This window comes from Physella acuta, unplaced genomic scaffold (assembly GCF_028476545.2).
Source record: "Physella acuta isolate Inbredline_101_S28 unplaced genomic scaffold, ASM2847654v3 ptg000178l, whole genome shotgun sequence".
Classification (NCBI taxonomy): domain Eukaryota; kingdom Metazoa; phylum Mollusca; class Gastropoda; family Physidae; genus Physella; species Physella acuta.
In genome coordinates, this window is record NW_026731697.1 from 1,080,001 (window position 1) to 1,093,856 (window position 13,856).

Here is a 13,856-nt window from a genome sequence, read left to right on the forward strand (position 1 = left end):
ATAATATTATAACATCCCCTTTCATCACAACACCATTACTCTATAAATTTAGATTAAAAATAAAAGTGTTTGCTAAATTACTATTATATTACTAGTAATTATTTGTTTGACTATTTCTAGCCTTAATAAAACCGGAAGTGATTTTGTACTTAATACACAAATATTGAATTTTGGTTGGAAAATATGCTTTCTGGCAACAAAAATTTGGAACCAGCTTTTCAAGCCTATTGTTTGATCTATTGAAACTATTACTACTGCCTACGTTTGACCAACACAAGTTACACTACACATGATGCATCATTGCTATTTAAAACACAACATGCGATACACATTCTTGATATGTGTATTTCAAATAATAAATTGGATTAAAATATAATCGTTGTAATAAAATGTTGATGTCTCGCAAAGACACTTTGCTAGTTTTAGCATCTGAGTTCCAGTTGTAAGTTTAGCCTACCGCATGCACACCATAGCATGCGCACCAGAAAGCACAACTGCGCACATGGATGTCCCCATTGTAACCGGATGCCTGACAAAGAAATCCAACAGTTCCTACAAAATCAGAGCGCAAGTTTGTCTAAATGATAATTTACATAGGTGTCTTGTTTCACAGCAGTTACTGATTTCTGTAAGTAGCCGACAAATAGAATACTTACTCCGTTCGCTGAATTGGGGTATAATTAATATAATTGTACTGATGTTTTCTACTAGCTTTGTCAGTCTCATTTGTTTAAAATGCAGATAGATCTAGATCTAGACTTAGATCTAGTCTAGTATTTATATTTAACGATTAAAGTTAAACTACTGAGATATTACCACCCAAGGATAAAAAGGGCTGAGAGTATCGATGCAAGCAAAAAAAAAATTACATTCGATACTTCTTACCGGCGATCCTTCAAGTTCCGATTACTGATAATGGCTGTGATTAATATTGCTTTGGGAATCAATCAACGGTCGCATGAAGTTTAATTTTAAAGTGACCTGTGTAGTTGTAGTTAAGTTCTGCAAATGGAGAAGTTCATTTGGGGTGGGGGATAGGGGGGGGGGGGCTTATCAGGGCGTGGTTCTTATTCATTAGCCTTTACCACCATGCTATTATGATGAGTCGTGATTCTCTATTGAGTCTGTTCCTATTCTTTATTGCACGATTTAGGGTTAGGATTAGGGTTGCTACTGAGAAACTAGCGATTCGATTCCAATTGCCCAACGAAGCTGTGCGCTACACTTACGATATTCTGTGTATGATTGTGGGTTAGGCTAAGTAGTGCGATACACTTTATCGAAACAATCACCTGATCCTAACTCTAGCCCTAATCCTAAAATTGATCTAAGCTGAATCGTAAGTATCCATAAACCTAATCTTAATCAGCGATACCGACAGAAAAGAAAACGATAGTGTTTTTTTTTCCTGTCGGCGTTAATATTAGAACCAGTTTAAGGGTTTATATTAAAATGACTTTGCTAGCTACTATTTACAGATGCGTGTTCTATAAAAGACGGGTCACATGACCATGGGTCTATTGTTGTGATTAGGTCCTGTGTTTTATAAAAGACGGGTCACATGATCATGGGTCTATTGTTGTGATTAGGTTAAGTCTCCTATAAAAGACGGGTCACATGACCATGGGTCTATTGTTGTGATTAGGTCCAGTCTCCTATAAAAGACGGGTCACATGGACATGGGTCTATTGTTGTGATTAGGTCCAGTCTTCTATAAAAGACGGGTCACATGGACATGGGTCTATTGTGGTGATTAGGTCCAGTCTTCTATAAAAGACGGGTCACATGGACATGGGTCTATTGTTGTGATTAGGTCCAGTCTTCTATAAAAGACGGGTCACATGACCATGGGTCTATTGTGGTGGTTAGGTCCAGTCTTCTATAAAAGACGGGTCACATGAACATGGGTCTATTGTGGTGATTAGGTCCGGTGTTTTATAAAAGACGGGTCACATGGACATGGGTCTATTGTGGTGATTAGGTTCAGTCTCCTATAAAAGACGGGTCACATGGACATGGGTCTATTGTTGTGATTAGGTCCAGTCTTCTATAAAAGACGGGTCACATGGACATGGGTCTATTGTGGTGATTAGGTCCAGTCTTCTATAAAAGACGGGTCACATGGACATGGGTCTAATGTGGTGATTAGGTACAGTCTCCTATAAAAGACAGGTCACATGAACATGGGTCTATTGTGGTGATTAGGTCCAGTCTTCTATAAAAGACGGGTCACATGACCATGGGTCTATTGTGGTGGTTAGGTCCAGTCTCCTATAAAAGACGGGTCACATGGACATGGTTCTATTGTGGTGATTAGGTCCAGTCTTCTATAAAAAGACGGGTCACATGATCATGGGTCGATTTTAATGATTAGGTCCGGTATAAAAAGACTGGTCACATGATCATGGGTCTATTTTAATGATTAGGTCCGGTATAAAAAGACGGGTCACATGATCATGGGTCTATTGTTGTGATTAGGTCCAGTCTTCTATAAAAGACGGGTCACATGATTATGGGTCTATTGTTGTGACCAGGTCCTGATGGAACTCAGACCCAGGCTACCATTAAGCCCCGGTCGCTGTTTGCTGCGGCTCGGCTAAACTTTTAATAATCTTACTCGCTTCCAGTTGGGGGCTAAATAACGGTTAATTCCTTTGACAAGAACAAGAATTGATAAGCCGTTTAACACCAACGATAAGATCTTTATCTGAAGACATATTGGGGGGGGGGGGGGGGAAAGAGGGACTGGTAACGGCTAGTCTGTTTTATGGAAGTTGTTTTTCTTTTTTTTTGTTTCACTCTTAGCTGTACTGTATCGAATCGCATGTGAATACCGTGGCGATAACGATACTGTAATGCTAATGGTTGGGTCAAGAGTATCGCAATATTAACCGTCTAAATATCGACAGGACAATACAGTATCGTATAGACGTTTTGGTTGCTATCAGTATCGCCATTAGGGTCAATGATACAGGTCAGGATTAGAGTTAAGACTAAGTCAGAGAAGAGTGGCTAGCAAAATATACCCACGTCCTGTCCACATTTAATAAGTACTTTATGATTTTATAGTATGGCTAACCGACATATACCCTCATTAAATCATTGAAAAAAAAACTCCTGTTTAAAGCCCTAATGCGTAGCTCCACTGCTGTGAGATTTGTCTCCCCTTTTTATAAAATCCCTTCCTACAGCCCAGCGTGAGCAGTGCCCCCCCCCCCACTGTACTCACACTACCTGCCCCGCACCCCGCACGATTAATGGCCCTGGTCAGCTGTCCCCCACCCCCACCCCCCAACATTGATGTCCTGCGTCTAAGCGCGGGTCACCTCTGGACACAATCGCCTTAGGAGGTTCTAAAAGCCGATTAGTCTCCAAGTCAATACAACCCCTAGTGGCCAGGAGCACACTCCTCCCCCCTCCCAGACCCCTCCCCCACCCCTCCACAGTGGCCCCACTTAACCTGCGGGTGTCCAACATCACCTCGATCTTAACGGCTAAATCAGCTACAAGATGGCCAGTACAACATCACCTCGATCTTAACGGTTAAATCAGCTACAAGATGGCCAATACAACATCACCTCGATCTTAACGGCTAAATCAGCGACAAGATGGCCAATACAACATCACCTCGATCTTAACGGCTAAATCAGCTACAAGATGGCCAGTACAACATCACCTCGATCTTAACGGCTAAATCAGCTACAAGATGGCTAATACAACATCACCTCGATCTTAACGGCTAAATCAGCTACAAGATGGCCAATACAACATCACCTCGATCTTAACGGCTAAATCTTGTACAAGATGGCCAATACAACATCATATAGTCATGGCATGATGATTTTTCCACCCAATACATCACGATGTTCCCACCCAATACATCACGATGTTCCCGCCCAATACATCACGATGTTCCCACCCAACAATATATCACGATGTTCCCACCCAATACATCACGATGTTCCCACTCAATACATCACGATGTTCCCACACAACAATACATCATGATGTTAATACATCAGTGTTCACCATTGGCAGTGTAAAGAATGTGTTAATAATGTCACCTTTTATCTCGTTAACTTTTAACTAGCCTGGAACTAACCCACCCTATAAAATCTAGAACTGCCGCTTGGTCCCTAGATTCGAGGACAGAATGTCTCACACTTTACACCTATAGGATGGTAGGGGGTGGGGAATGGGCGCCCGGCTGATATCTGCATGGTCATTGTCCAATCTTTGACTTACTTGTACATGACCTTACCTTTGACCTAACCCTTGACCTTCTCTTGCAGGAGAGTGTCTCCAGTGAGAGTATCATGAGCAGAGAGTCGCCGTCTCTGAGAGAGGAAGGGAGAGCTGAGGTGCCAGAGGAGAAGGAGATGACGCCAGACCCCGTGGCCACGGCATCCACCACCACCACCACTACCACCGCAGCCATCATCAACACCATCATCAACAGCGCCATCATCAACAGCACCACCGCCAACAGCACCGCCGACGCCAGCCCAGGTAAGCTTTTGTTTTAATGACACAGATCAGTAGCACCCCCCCCCCCCCCCCACTCAATCCTCTGTGTACTACCAATCTAAAGTAGTCAAATGGAAACCCATTGTCTCCCACGTGAATCAGGTTACCTACTTGTGTTTTTGCTGGTACGCTTATTCTCTCTAAACAAGCCCCCACCCCCACCCACCCGCTCTAATGATAATGCTAATTTACCCCCTATCCCTACAATCACGCTAATTTACCCCTCCTCGCCTTCCCTCTCCTAGTAATGTTTTATTTGCCATCTACTCCCCCCACACCCCACCCGAGCCGCCATACTATCTCCTAGCAACAGGGGTAAAAACTCTGCAAGTTTTGAGGGAAGCACTAAAGTTCTCTCTCTTGGGTCTTCGTCGTCAGCTTTTGGTCCAGCGGTTTTTTTTTTCTCCACCGTCAGATGTATGACAGGATTGTTGACAGATTGAAAGTCAATACTGGAGATTGTGTGTCTGACGAACACTAATGATTGTGTGTCTAACTAACATGAATGATTGTGCGTCTGACTAACATGAATGATTGTGTGTCTGACTAACATGAATGATTGTGTGTCTGACGAACACTAATGATTGTGTGTCTAACTAACATGAATGATTGTGTGTCTAACTAAAATGAATGATTGTATGTCTGACTAACACTAATGATTGTGTGTCTAACTAACATGAATGATTGTGTGTCTAACTAAAATGAATGATTGTGTGTTTAACTAACATGAATGATTGTGTGTCTGACTAACATGAATGATTGTGTGTCTGACCAACACTAATGATTGTGTGTCTGACTAACATTGATGGTTGTGTGTCTGACTAACACTAATGATTGTGTGTCTAACTAACATGAATGATTGTGCGTCTGACTAACATGAATGATTGTGTGTCTGACTAACATTGATGATTGTGTGTCTGACTAACACTAATGATTGTGTGTCTGACTAACAATAATGATTGTGTGTCTAACTAACATGAATGATTGTGCGTCTGACTAACATGAATGATTGTGTGTCTGACTAACATTGATGATTGTGTGTCTGACTAACACTAATAATTGTGTGTCTGACTAACAATAATGATTGTGTGTTTAACTAACATGAATGATTGTGCGTCTAACATGAAAAATTGTGCGTCTGACTAACATAAATGATTGTGTGTCTAACTAATGATTGTGTATGAAAGAACTAGAGTAATAGTGTGTCTGACTTACCTGATTGTGTATCAAAGAACTAGAGTGATTGTTTGTAAGTAGCATGAATAACTATTTAAGCATATTGCTAGTAAAATATTGGCTTGTTACTTTAGCTTAAAACATTGCCAATCTATACCTTGATTTAAAACACTGACAGTCTATACCTCGGTCTAAAAAAACTGACAGCCCATACCTGGACCTTAAACACTGACAGCCCATTGTTTAGCTGAAACTACCAGTTCAGCTTTAATTCTGACAATGTTTTTGTCCCCCGTCTCAGCGATATTTGATCCCTGACCCTAAGAATAAAAAATCAAGCTGCCGAGCTAACATCACGGGCCAACCCTGACAACCATGAGGCTGTCTTTGTTGTATGGTCAGCCTCTCACTCCTCCCACGTGTGTGTGTGTGTGTGGTGTGGGGTGTATCAAATCACGTGACAGTGTACCACATGGTACCCCACTGTCAACAAACATCGATGTACTCACCATTAAAACGTGCACTCGCTGCTCCGATAGATTTCGGCGCACGACGCATGACTCAAGTTGTAGACAAACACATCTAAGTGCTCACGATTTTCTTGGAGCGGGTGTATGTGTGGGGGTGGGGGTGATGGGTACAGGAACAAAGCATGACAACATTGGATCATAATTTACTCGGCTGGGTGAAATTGAAAATATAAACAAAAACCTTTTTATTTCTGAATTGTGTTTTGTTTCAAATTTTTAAGTTAAATTTTTTTTTTCAAGCGATTGGGTTCGCTTGATGGCTGGAAGTAGAAGAACAGAGAGCCTGATGGGTGACAGCAAGGGAAGCTACTCACCCTCCCGTTGTACGTTATGAGTTCTCGGCCCTTGCTCGATTTATTACTAAAACTCAAAACCCCGCCAAGTCTTTAAAATACGTGGCGTTTTTCTACCTGTCCTGTCGCCGTCAATACGCGGTCCACTCGTCTTGTCTAGCAGGGAGGACAACCCGCGCACACAGACACAACTCACGCGGTTAGTTCCCCTTTTTACCGGGCTCCACACCGTGGTGCCTTGCACCATCAATGCATTCTTTGTGCCGGTGGTAGTTAGGTCCCCTTTCATCTTTTCTTTCGTTTGTTTCTAGTTTTACATTTCCAGTTAGCCTTCATTTAAAAATTAAAACAAACATTCCCCCCCACTCTTTTCCCACTTTATCACATAGCCCCCCCCCCCCATTTTTTAAAATTACCTCTCGCGTGTATCCAAAAAAAATTAACTCCTTGACTGGTCCAAGACATTTTCTTGAGGTTACGATGAAAAAAAAAATTATTTGAATGCCTGCTACCGTATTTATTAAGGTGTGCGCGCGCATCCCATCCGAGCCCTTGTATGTTCTCCAACCTGTCAATATTTCTACCTTCTCTCACTCCCGTCCCCCCCCCCCCCCCCCCGTCCCCTCCTGTCCCCTCCCGTCCCCACGTGTCCCCGTGGTCCCCAGGGGAAACCAACAGTCTAAAATTACCCGGCGCTGTGTTTTTTTTTTCCACTCTGGAACTAATATGCTAAAAACTGAAATCATCTTTTTTTTCCTCTCTGAGAGCAGCACACGTGAAAGGTGTATGCCAGTCTCCCCCACTCCACCCCCCCTACCCCCACTCCTCTCCCCCACCCCTCATCAGTAGGTTGATTTTGGAGTTGCTGCTTAAAGGTGTACTTGAAGAGGAAAATCGAAGGTGGCAACAGGAAGAGAGGTGGGCTTAAAACATGACGGACCTGACACGATGGCACCGCGGGGAGGGGGGGGGGAGGCAGGGAGGGGGGAGGTCGGGCCAGCAAGAAATGGGTCAGGGTGCGGCGAGATGACAAAAGAGGCAACGGAAAGGTAAAACAGCTTACCTCATCCCTGGCTAGCTGCTCACCCGCACGTGTTGTGTGTAGACATGGGGGTCGGGATGTTGAGGGAGGTGGGGGTCGACATATATACAGACATGGGGGTCGGGATGTTGGGGGAGATGGGGGTCGACATATATACAGACATGGGGGTCGGGATGTTGGGGGAGATGGGGGTCGACATATATACAGACATGGGGGTCGGGATGTTAAGAGAAATGGGGGTCGGGATGTTGAGGGAGGTGGGGGTCCTCATATATACAGACATGGGGGTCGGGATGTTAAGAGAAATGGGGGTCGGGATGTTGGGGGAGATGGTGGTCGACATATATGCAGACATGGGGTTGTGATGTTAAGAGAAATGGGGGTCGGGATGTTGAGGGAGATGGGGGTCGACATATATGCAGACATGGGGTTGTGATGTTAAGAGAGATGGGAATGTGATTTTTAGAGAAACGGTTGTGTTTTTTACTGAAATGAGGGTTGGTTTTTTTTTTATAGAGAAATGGGGGTTGTGATGTTTACAAGAATGGGGGTTGGGATTTTTAGAGAAATGGGGGTTGGCATGTTTAGAGAAATGGGGGTTGTGATTTTTAGATAAATGGGGGTTGGTTTTTTTATAGAGAAATGGGGGTTGGGATGTTTAGAGAAATGGGGGTTGGGATGTTTAGAGAAATGGGGGTTGGGATGTTTAGAGAAATGGGGGTTGTGATTTTTAGATAAATGGCGGTTGGCATGTTTAGAGAAATGGGGGTTGTGATTTTTAGATAAATGGGGGTTGGTTTTTTTATAGAGAAATGGGGGTTGGGATGTTTAGAGAGACGGGGGTTGGGATGTTAAGAAGGATGGGGGGTTGGGATGTTTAGAGAAATGTGGGTTGGGATTTTTGAGAGAGACGGGGGTTGTGATGGATGGGGGTTCGGGGTGTATAGTGAAATGGGGTCGTCTTTGACGAACCCTGTGCGAGTATCGACATACTTGGTTCGTAGGTCAGGTGTAGACCATTCTAAATGTGTACATAGACATATAAAACATTGGTGTAAAATCTCCTGTACACATATCTGATGTGTACATTTTGTACATCTTTGGATGTCATGGTAGGGAATGAGAAAAGTATGGGATAAATTTGAGATGGGAGTGGGGTGGGAGTGGGATGAGAGTGGGGTGGGAGTGGGGTGGGAGTGGGGTGGGAGTGGGGTGGGAGTGGGATTAGAGTGGGGTGGGAGTGGGGTGGGAGTGGGGTGGGAGTTGGGTGGGAGTGGGATGAGAGTGGGGTCGGAGTGGGGTGGGAGTGGGGTGGGAGTGGGATGAGAGTGGGGTCGGAGTGGGATGAGAGTGGGGTTGGAGTGGGATGAGAGTGGGGTGGGAGTGGGATGAGAGTGGGGTGGGAGTGGGATGAGAGTGGGGTCGGAGTGGGATGAGAGTGGGGTCGGAGTGGGATGAGAGTGGGGTGGTAGTGGGGTGGGAGTGGGATGAGAGTGGGGTCGGAGTGGGGTGGGAGTGGGATGAGAGTGGGGTGGGAGTGGGATGAGAGTGGGGTGGTAGTGGGATGAGAGTGGGGTGGGAGTGGGATTAGAGTGGGGTGGTAGTGGGATGAGAGTGGGGTGGGAGTGGGATTAGAGTGGGGTGGGAGTGGGATGAGAATTCTCCAAATATTTAAAGATAACGTCCCTGATGCCTGTGTTTATTGCCGAACTTGGTGAGGGTGTGGGGTGGCAGCTGGAATGGGTGGGGGGTGGTGGGGGGGGGGGGGGCACCAGGAGTGACAAAACGTGTAACCGACATATGGGTGTTACGTCAGACAAGGGTCCAAGCCACGGAGGGAAAAACACTAGACTGCGCATGCGCGTGTCATTGACGATGAATAAAACAATCATTCATTTGTATTCTTATTTACTTGCTCTTGATGTTTGAACACGTTTAACCAGCTCAGATTTGTTCAAGTTTGAGTTCAGGTTAGCAAACTCTATGTAGTCCACGTCCTGACCAGTTGGTTCAGGGGAGCCAACAGGTTTCACACGGTGAGTTGGGACTCATGTCTAACCAGCGCTCTGTAGCACTTTGCCACCCCCACCCCCGCTCACCACCCACCACCCCGTACTGCTTTCATAGGGCCAGCCCGTGTTAAAAACAAATTCACTGAATAATTCATGGCCATTAAAAACTATAACAACGTGAAATATTGTTATCTGTTAGATGATTCTTCATCGGCTTGTTTCCTGTCACACGTTTATCTCTAACACCCCGGCTACATACACACAATATGTTACATACACCCCTGTGGTACACACTATATGTTACATATACCCCTGTGGTACACACTATATGTTACATATACCCCAATGTTACAACCACCCAATATGTTACATATACTCCCAATTTTCCGACACCACTTAGCATACAACCAGATGTACATACACCCCTATGGTATAGAAACTGTCAGAAACACCTCTCATAAACACCACTATCTTACCAACACCTCATGTCCCTATACCCCTATGTCACCAACACCCCTATGCCACAAGCACACCTCTTTCACAAACAATCACTCGCAACCCCCTATAGCCACACCTCACCATCAAATATCGTACATTCCCTCGCTTTGTTTATGATTCATGGAACAAATCCCCGCAATAGTTGTATACACCCCAACCCCCATGAACCCAGTAGTTTGAGTAGCCTATGTAGAAGGCGCCTGTTCTAGCCATATGCCAGACCGCACCCCCGAAAATTGTCTTTCCCTGCCTCCACAGAGGCCCCCTAAGGCTTCCCCAATTTCTGGTACACCCATTTACACCCCTAACAGGGAAATCCTTCCTCACTGAAACCCCTTATCGATTTTTTTCACCGAGAGAACATGGGGGATCAAGTTGCCCTCACCTCTGTCCCCCCTCACCCCCCTTCCACCCTGTGTTTTTTTCCCGACATCTTGCCGGTGGTCTATGCCCAAAGACCCTGTGGTCACCGCCATTGCTTATATTTAACTTTATCTTCCCGATGTCTATTTAAAGATTCACCTAGTTAAGCTTAGTTAATCTAGTGCGGCCATTGCAGCCAAATTCTTTGTCAGCGCTCTACGCTGTGAACACGAATGTTGTAAAGATATGTAGGCAGCGAAAAAAAAAACCCACGAAGCTCAATGCTTTATTGTATGAAACACAAGTCGGCTGCTAATTCTTAAAGCTGGTTACATTAACGTCTGCGTGTAAATTAATTTGTTTCCTTTGATTCATATTTATATTTCCGCTTGGTGATTGGGTCATTTGATTTCATAATTTCATTGATGTTTGATATTCGATGGTCGATGTTAATGTAAATTACATTGTAATCTAATGTCCCCCCTCTCCCCCCGTTTCCCAACCCCACTTTTGTTGAATGATGTACATATATCAACAATTTCCTTTGTTTATTTTTTTTTTTGTTATTTATTAAATCCTAAAGATAGACATAGACCTACTGTCGAATTAAATCCAGTCTCATCATGAGAAAACTCTAATCTAAATCCTTTTTAACATCCAGGAACAACCGAAATTAAACCATTCGTAGAACCAAGAAACAACCCTAATCTGAACTCCAACCCCGACTGGACCCAACTCCAACCCTATCTTAACAGGGGAGAGACGCTCTGGCAGACTTTAGATTGTCCAGTTCCTCCGCTTCAGCCCCCCCCCCCCCACCCCTACCATGACACAAATAAGTTTACCAGGGCCCCACGTACCCCCCCCCCCCCCCGCACCCCCACCCCTAGTCTGGCCCAGCAACCTGCGGGGCTGGGGTCACTCTATGGGGAGACGAGATCTCGCCAGAGGTTCCTCTTCAATTATGTATGAGGGTGGACTACCCCGTGTTCCAGCAGCTCAAATTGATGAGGTGGCGTGCCCCTGCCCCCGTCCCCTGCCCCCGTCCCCTGCCTCACGGGAAGGCCCACATGAATCGTTGGGCTCCAGAATATTCGGGACTGGCTACTTTCTTTAAGATTAGGAGGGCCTGCTTTAGCGTGGGCTCATGACATTTAGCGTGGGCTCAAGACACTTTTAGCAAGGGTGAAGACATTTAGTGTGGGCTCAAGGCACTTTAAGCGTGGGTTCAAGACACTTTTAGCAAGGGTGAAGACATTTAGCGTGGGCTCAAGGCACTTTTAGCGAGGGCTCAAGACACTTTTAGCAAGGGTGAAGACATTTAGCGTGGGCTCAAGATACATTCTGCGTGGGATTAAGACATTTTTGTTTGTCTCAAGACACTTAGCGTAGGTTCAAGACATGTCAGTGTGCGCTTAAGACACGAAGCGTGAACTCAAGACTCGCTTTGCGTGGGCTGAGGGCACTTTTGGCATAGGCTCAAGACACCTTTAACCTCATCTCCTGTTCCAAAAGTTGTGGTCCACTGTGTCAAAAAGTTGTGGTCCACTGTGTCAAAAAGTTGTGGTCCACTGTATCAAAAAGTTGTGGTCCACTGTAACAAAAAGTTGTGGTCCACTGTGTCAAAAAGTTGTGGTCCACTGTGTCAAAAAGTTGTGGTCCACTGTGTCAAAAAGTTGTGGTCCACTTTATCAAAAAGTTGTGGTCCACTGTAACAAAAAGTTGTGGTCCACTGTGTCAAAAAGTTGTGGTCCACTGTGTCAAAAAGCTGTGGTCCACTGGGTCAAAAAGTTGTGGCCCACAGTAACAAAAAGTTATGGTCCACTGTGTCATGTTTCAAAAGTTGTGGCCCACGGTGTCATGTTTCAAAAGTTGTGGCCCACTGTGTCATGTTTCAAAAGTTGTGGCCCACTATGTCATGTTTGAAATGGTGTGGTCCACAGTAACAAAAAGTTGTGGTCCACTGTGTCAAAAAGTTGTGGTCCACTGTATCAAAAAGTTGTGGTCCACTGTGTCATGTTTCAAAAGTTGTGGTCCACGACTATGTCCTCACAAAGAAACCTAGGTCAGCTCTAGCTAGAAGAATTGTGCTACTATAATCAGCCCCCCCCCCCTACAGTATGTCTGTGATGCCAGAAAATTGGGTCCCCAGACTCTGCAGGCCCCGCTAGACCCGACTTCTCGCGTCGGTTCCTGGACTTTTCTTCCCAGAGAGGTCCCTGGACACAGGTCAGTTTTTGATTTGGCCGGGCTGACCAGGGGTGGGGTGGAGATGTTGGGAAACAGCTCAGGACTGCTGGGGGGGCACTAGAGAGGCCACATAATGGAAGAGGTGGGGAGGTTTTATTTGCAGGGGCAATATAATGGAAGGGGTGGGAGTAGGGACGATATCCTGGTCGTAAGGAGGGGATAGGTAACTTAAGTGAAGTCAAAAGATAAATTTGCTAGATAAGTCCAAAGACAAAACGATAACGGTTTGACGATATGTTGGGGATGGGGAGGGGGGGGGGTGGAAAATATAGACAACAATATTAATAATTACGCAGAGAGAGAGGGAATGGAAAAGTCAATCTAAATCCAACAGTGCGTGTTCTCTTAAACCTAACCTAAGTCTGTTTTTATCTCTCTGTCCCTCTCTCTCTCCCTCTCTCTCCTCCACTGTCTCTCTCTCCCTCTCTCTCCTCCACTCTCTCTCTCCCTCTATCTCCTCCACTCTCTCTCTACCTCTCTCTCTCCCTCTCTCTCCTCCACTCTCTCTCTCCCTCTATCTCCTCCACTCTCTCTCTCTCCCTCTCTCTCCTCCACTCTCTCTCTCCCTCTATCTCCTCCACTCTCTCTCTCCCTCTCTCTCCCTCTCTCTCATCCACTCTCTCTCTCCCTCTATCTCCTCCACCCTCTCTCTCCCTCTCTCTCTCCCTCTCTCTATTTTGCTCGCTTTCAGTTTTCTCTCTCCCTTCTTCTCTCTACTACCATAGGGGTGTGTGTTGGCCCTACCGGATTAACTCTGTATGCGCATACAGATCATGCAAAGATGTCTGTCCTATCTGGCAAGTCACAAGTTAGTTGGCCAGCGTCTTCCGCCTTGAGGGGTTCTCCAGCGCCCCCTGACGTCGTAAAGAACGATTTACAGGCGACAACTGCGAGACCTTTTTTCTTGAGTCCATTTGTAGTAGTTTGCCTGAGCCCTGGCAAGCACCTTAAATATGGTTGAGCTCGCGTTCCTCGCGTAGATTACTCACCCCACTTTCTGCTTGTGCGCGTATCCTTCCCATTTGAGCATGTTTATTTCACTGCCGGCCAGACCGTCGCCATTACAAGGCTTTGGGCTGAATGCTTTTAGCTCTTACACAACAGAGCCCTATGTCTTTTTCCCTCTCGCGTTTTTCTCGCGTTTAAAGACAAATTGAAGGTCTCC

The 13,856-nt window shown here is 45.4% G+C and overlaps 1 protein-coding gene across 1 annotated transcript in view; it reads left to right on the plus strand.

Annotated features, from left to right (window-relative positions):
* LOC131936479 (nucleolar protein 4) overlaps positions 1 to 13,856 on the plus strand; it is an 83,513-nt gene that overhangs the window by 35,145 nt on the left and 34,512 nt on the right. The window contains exon 5 of the mRNA XM_059293494.1: positions 4,293 to 4,509. Within this exon, the coding sequence (XP_059149477.1) occupies positions 4,293 to 4,509 (217 nt within the window). The remainder of the gene's footprint in view (positions 1 to 4,292; positions 4,510 to 13,856) is intronic.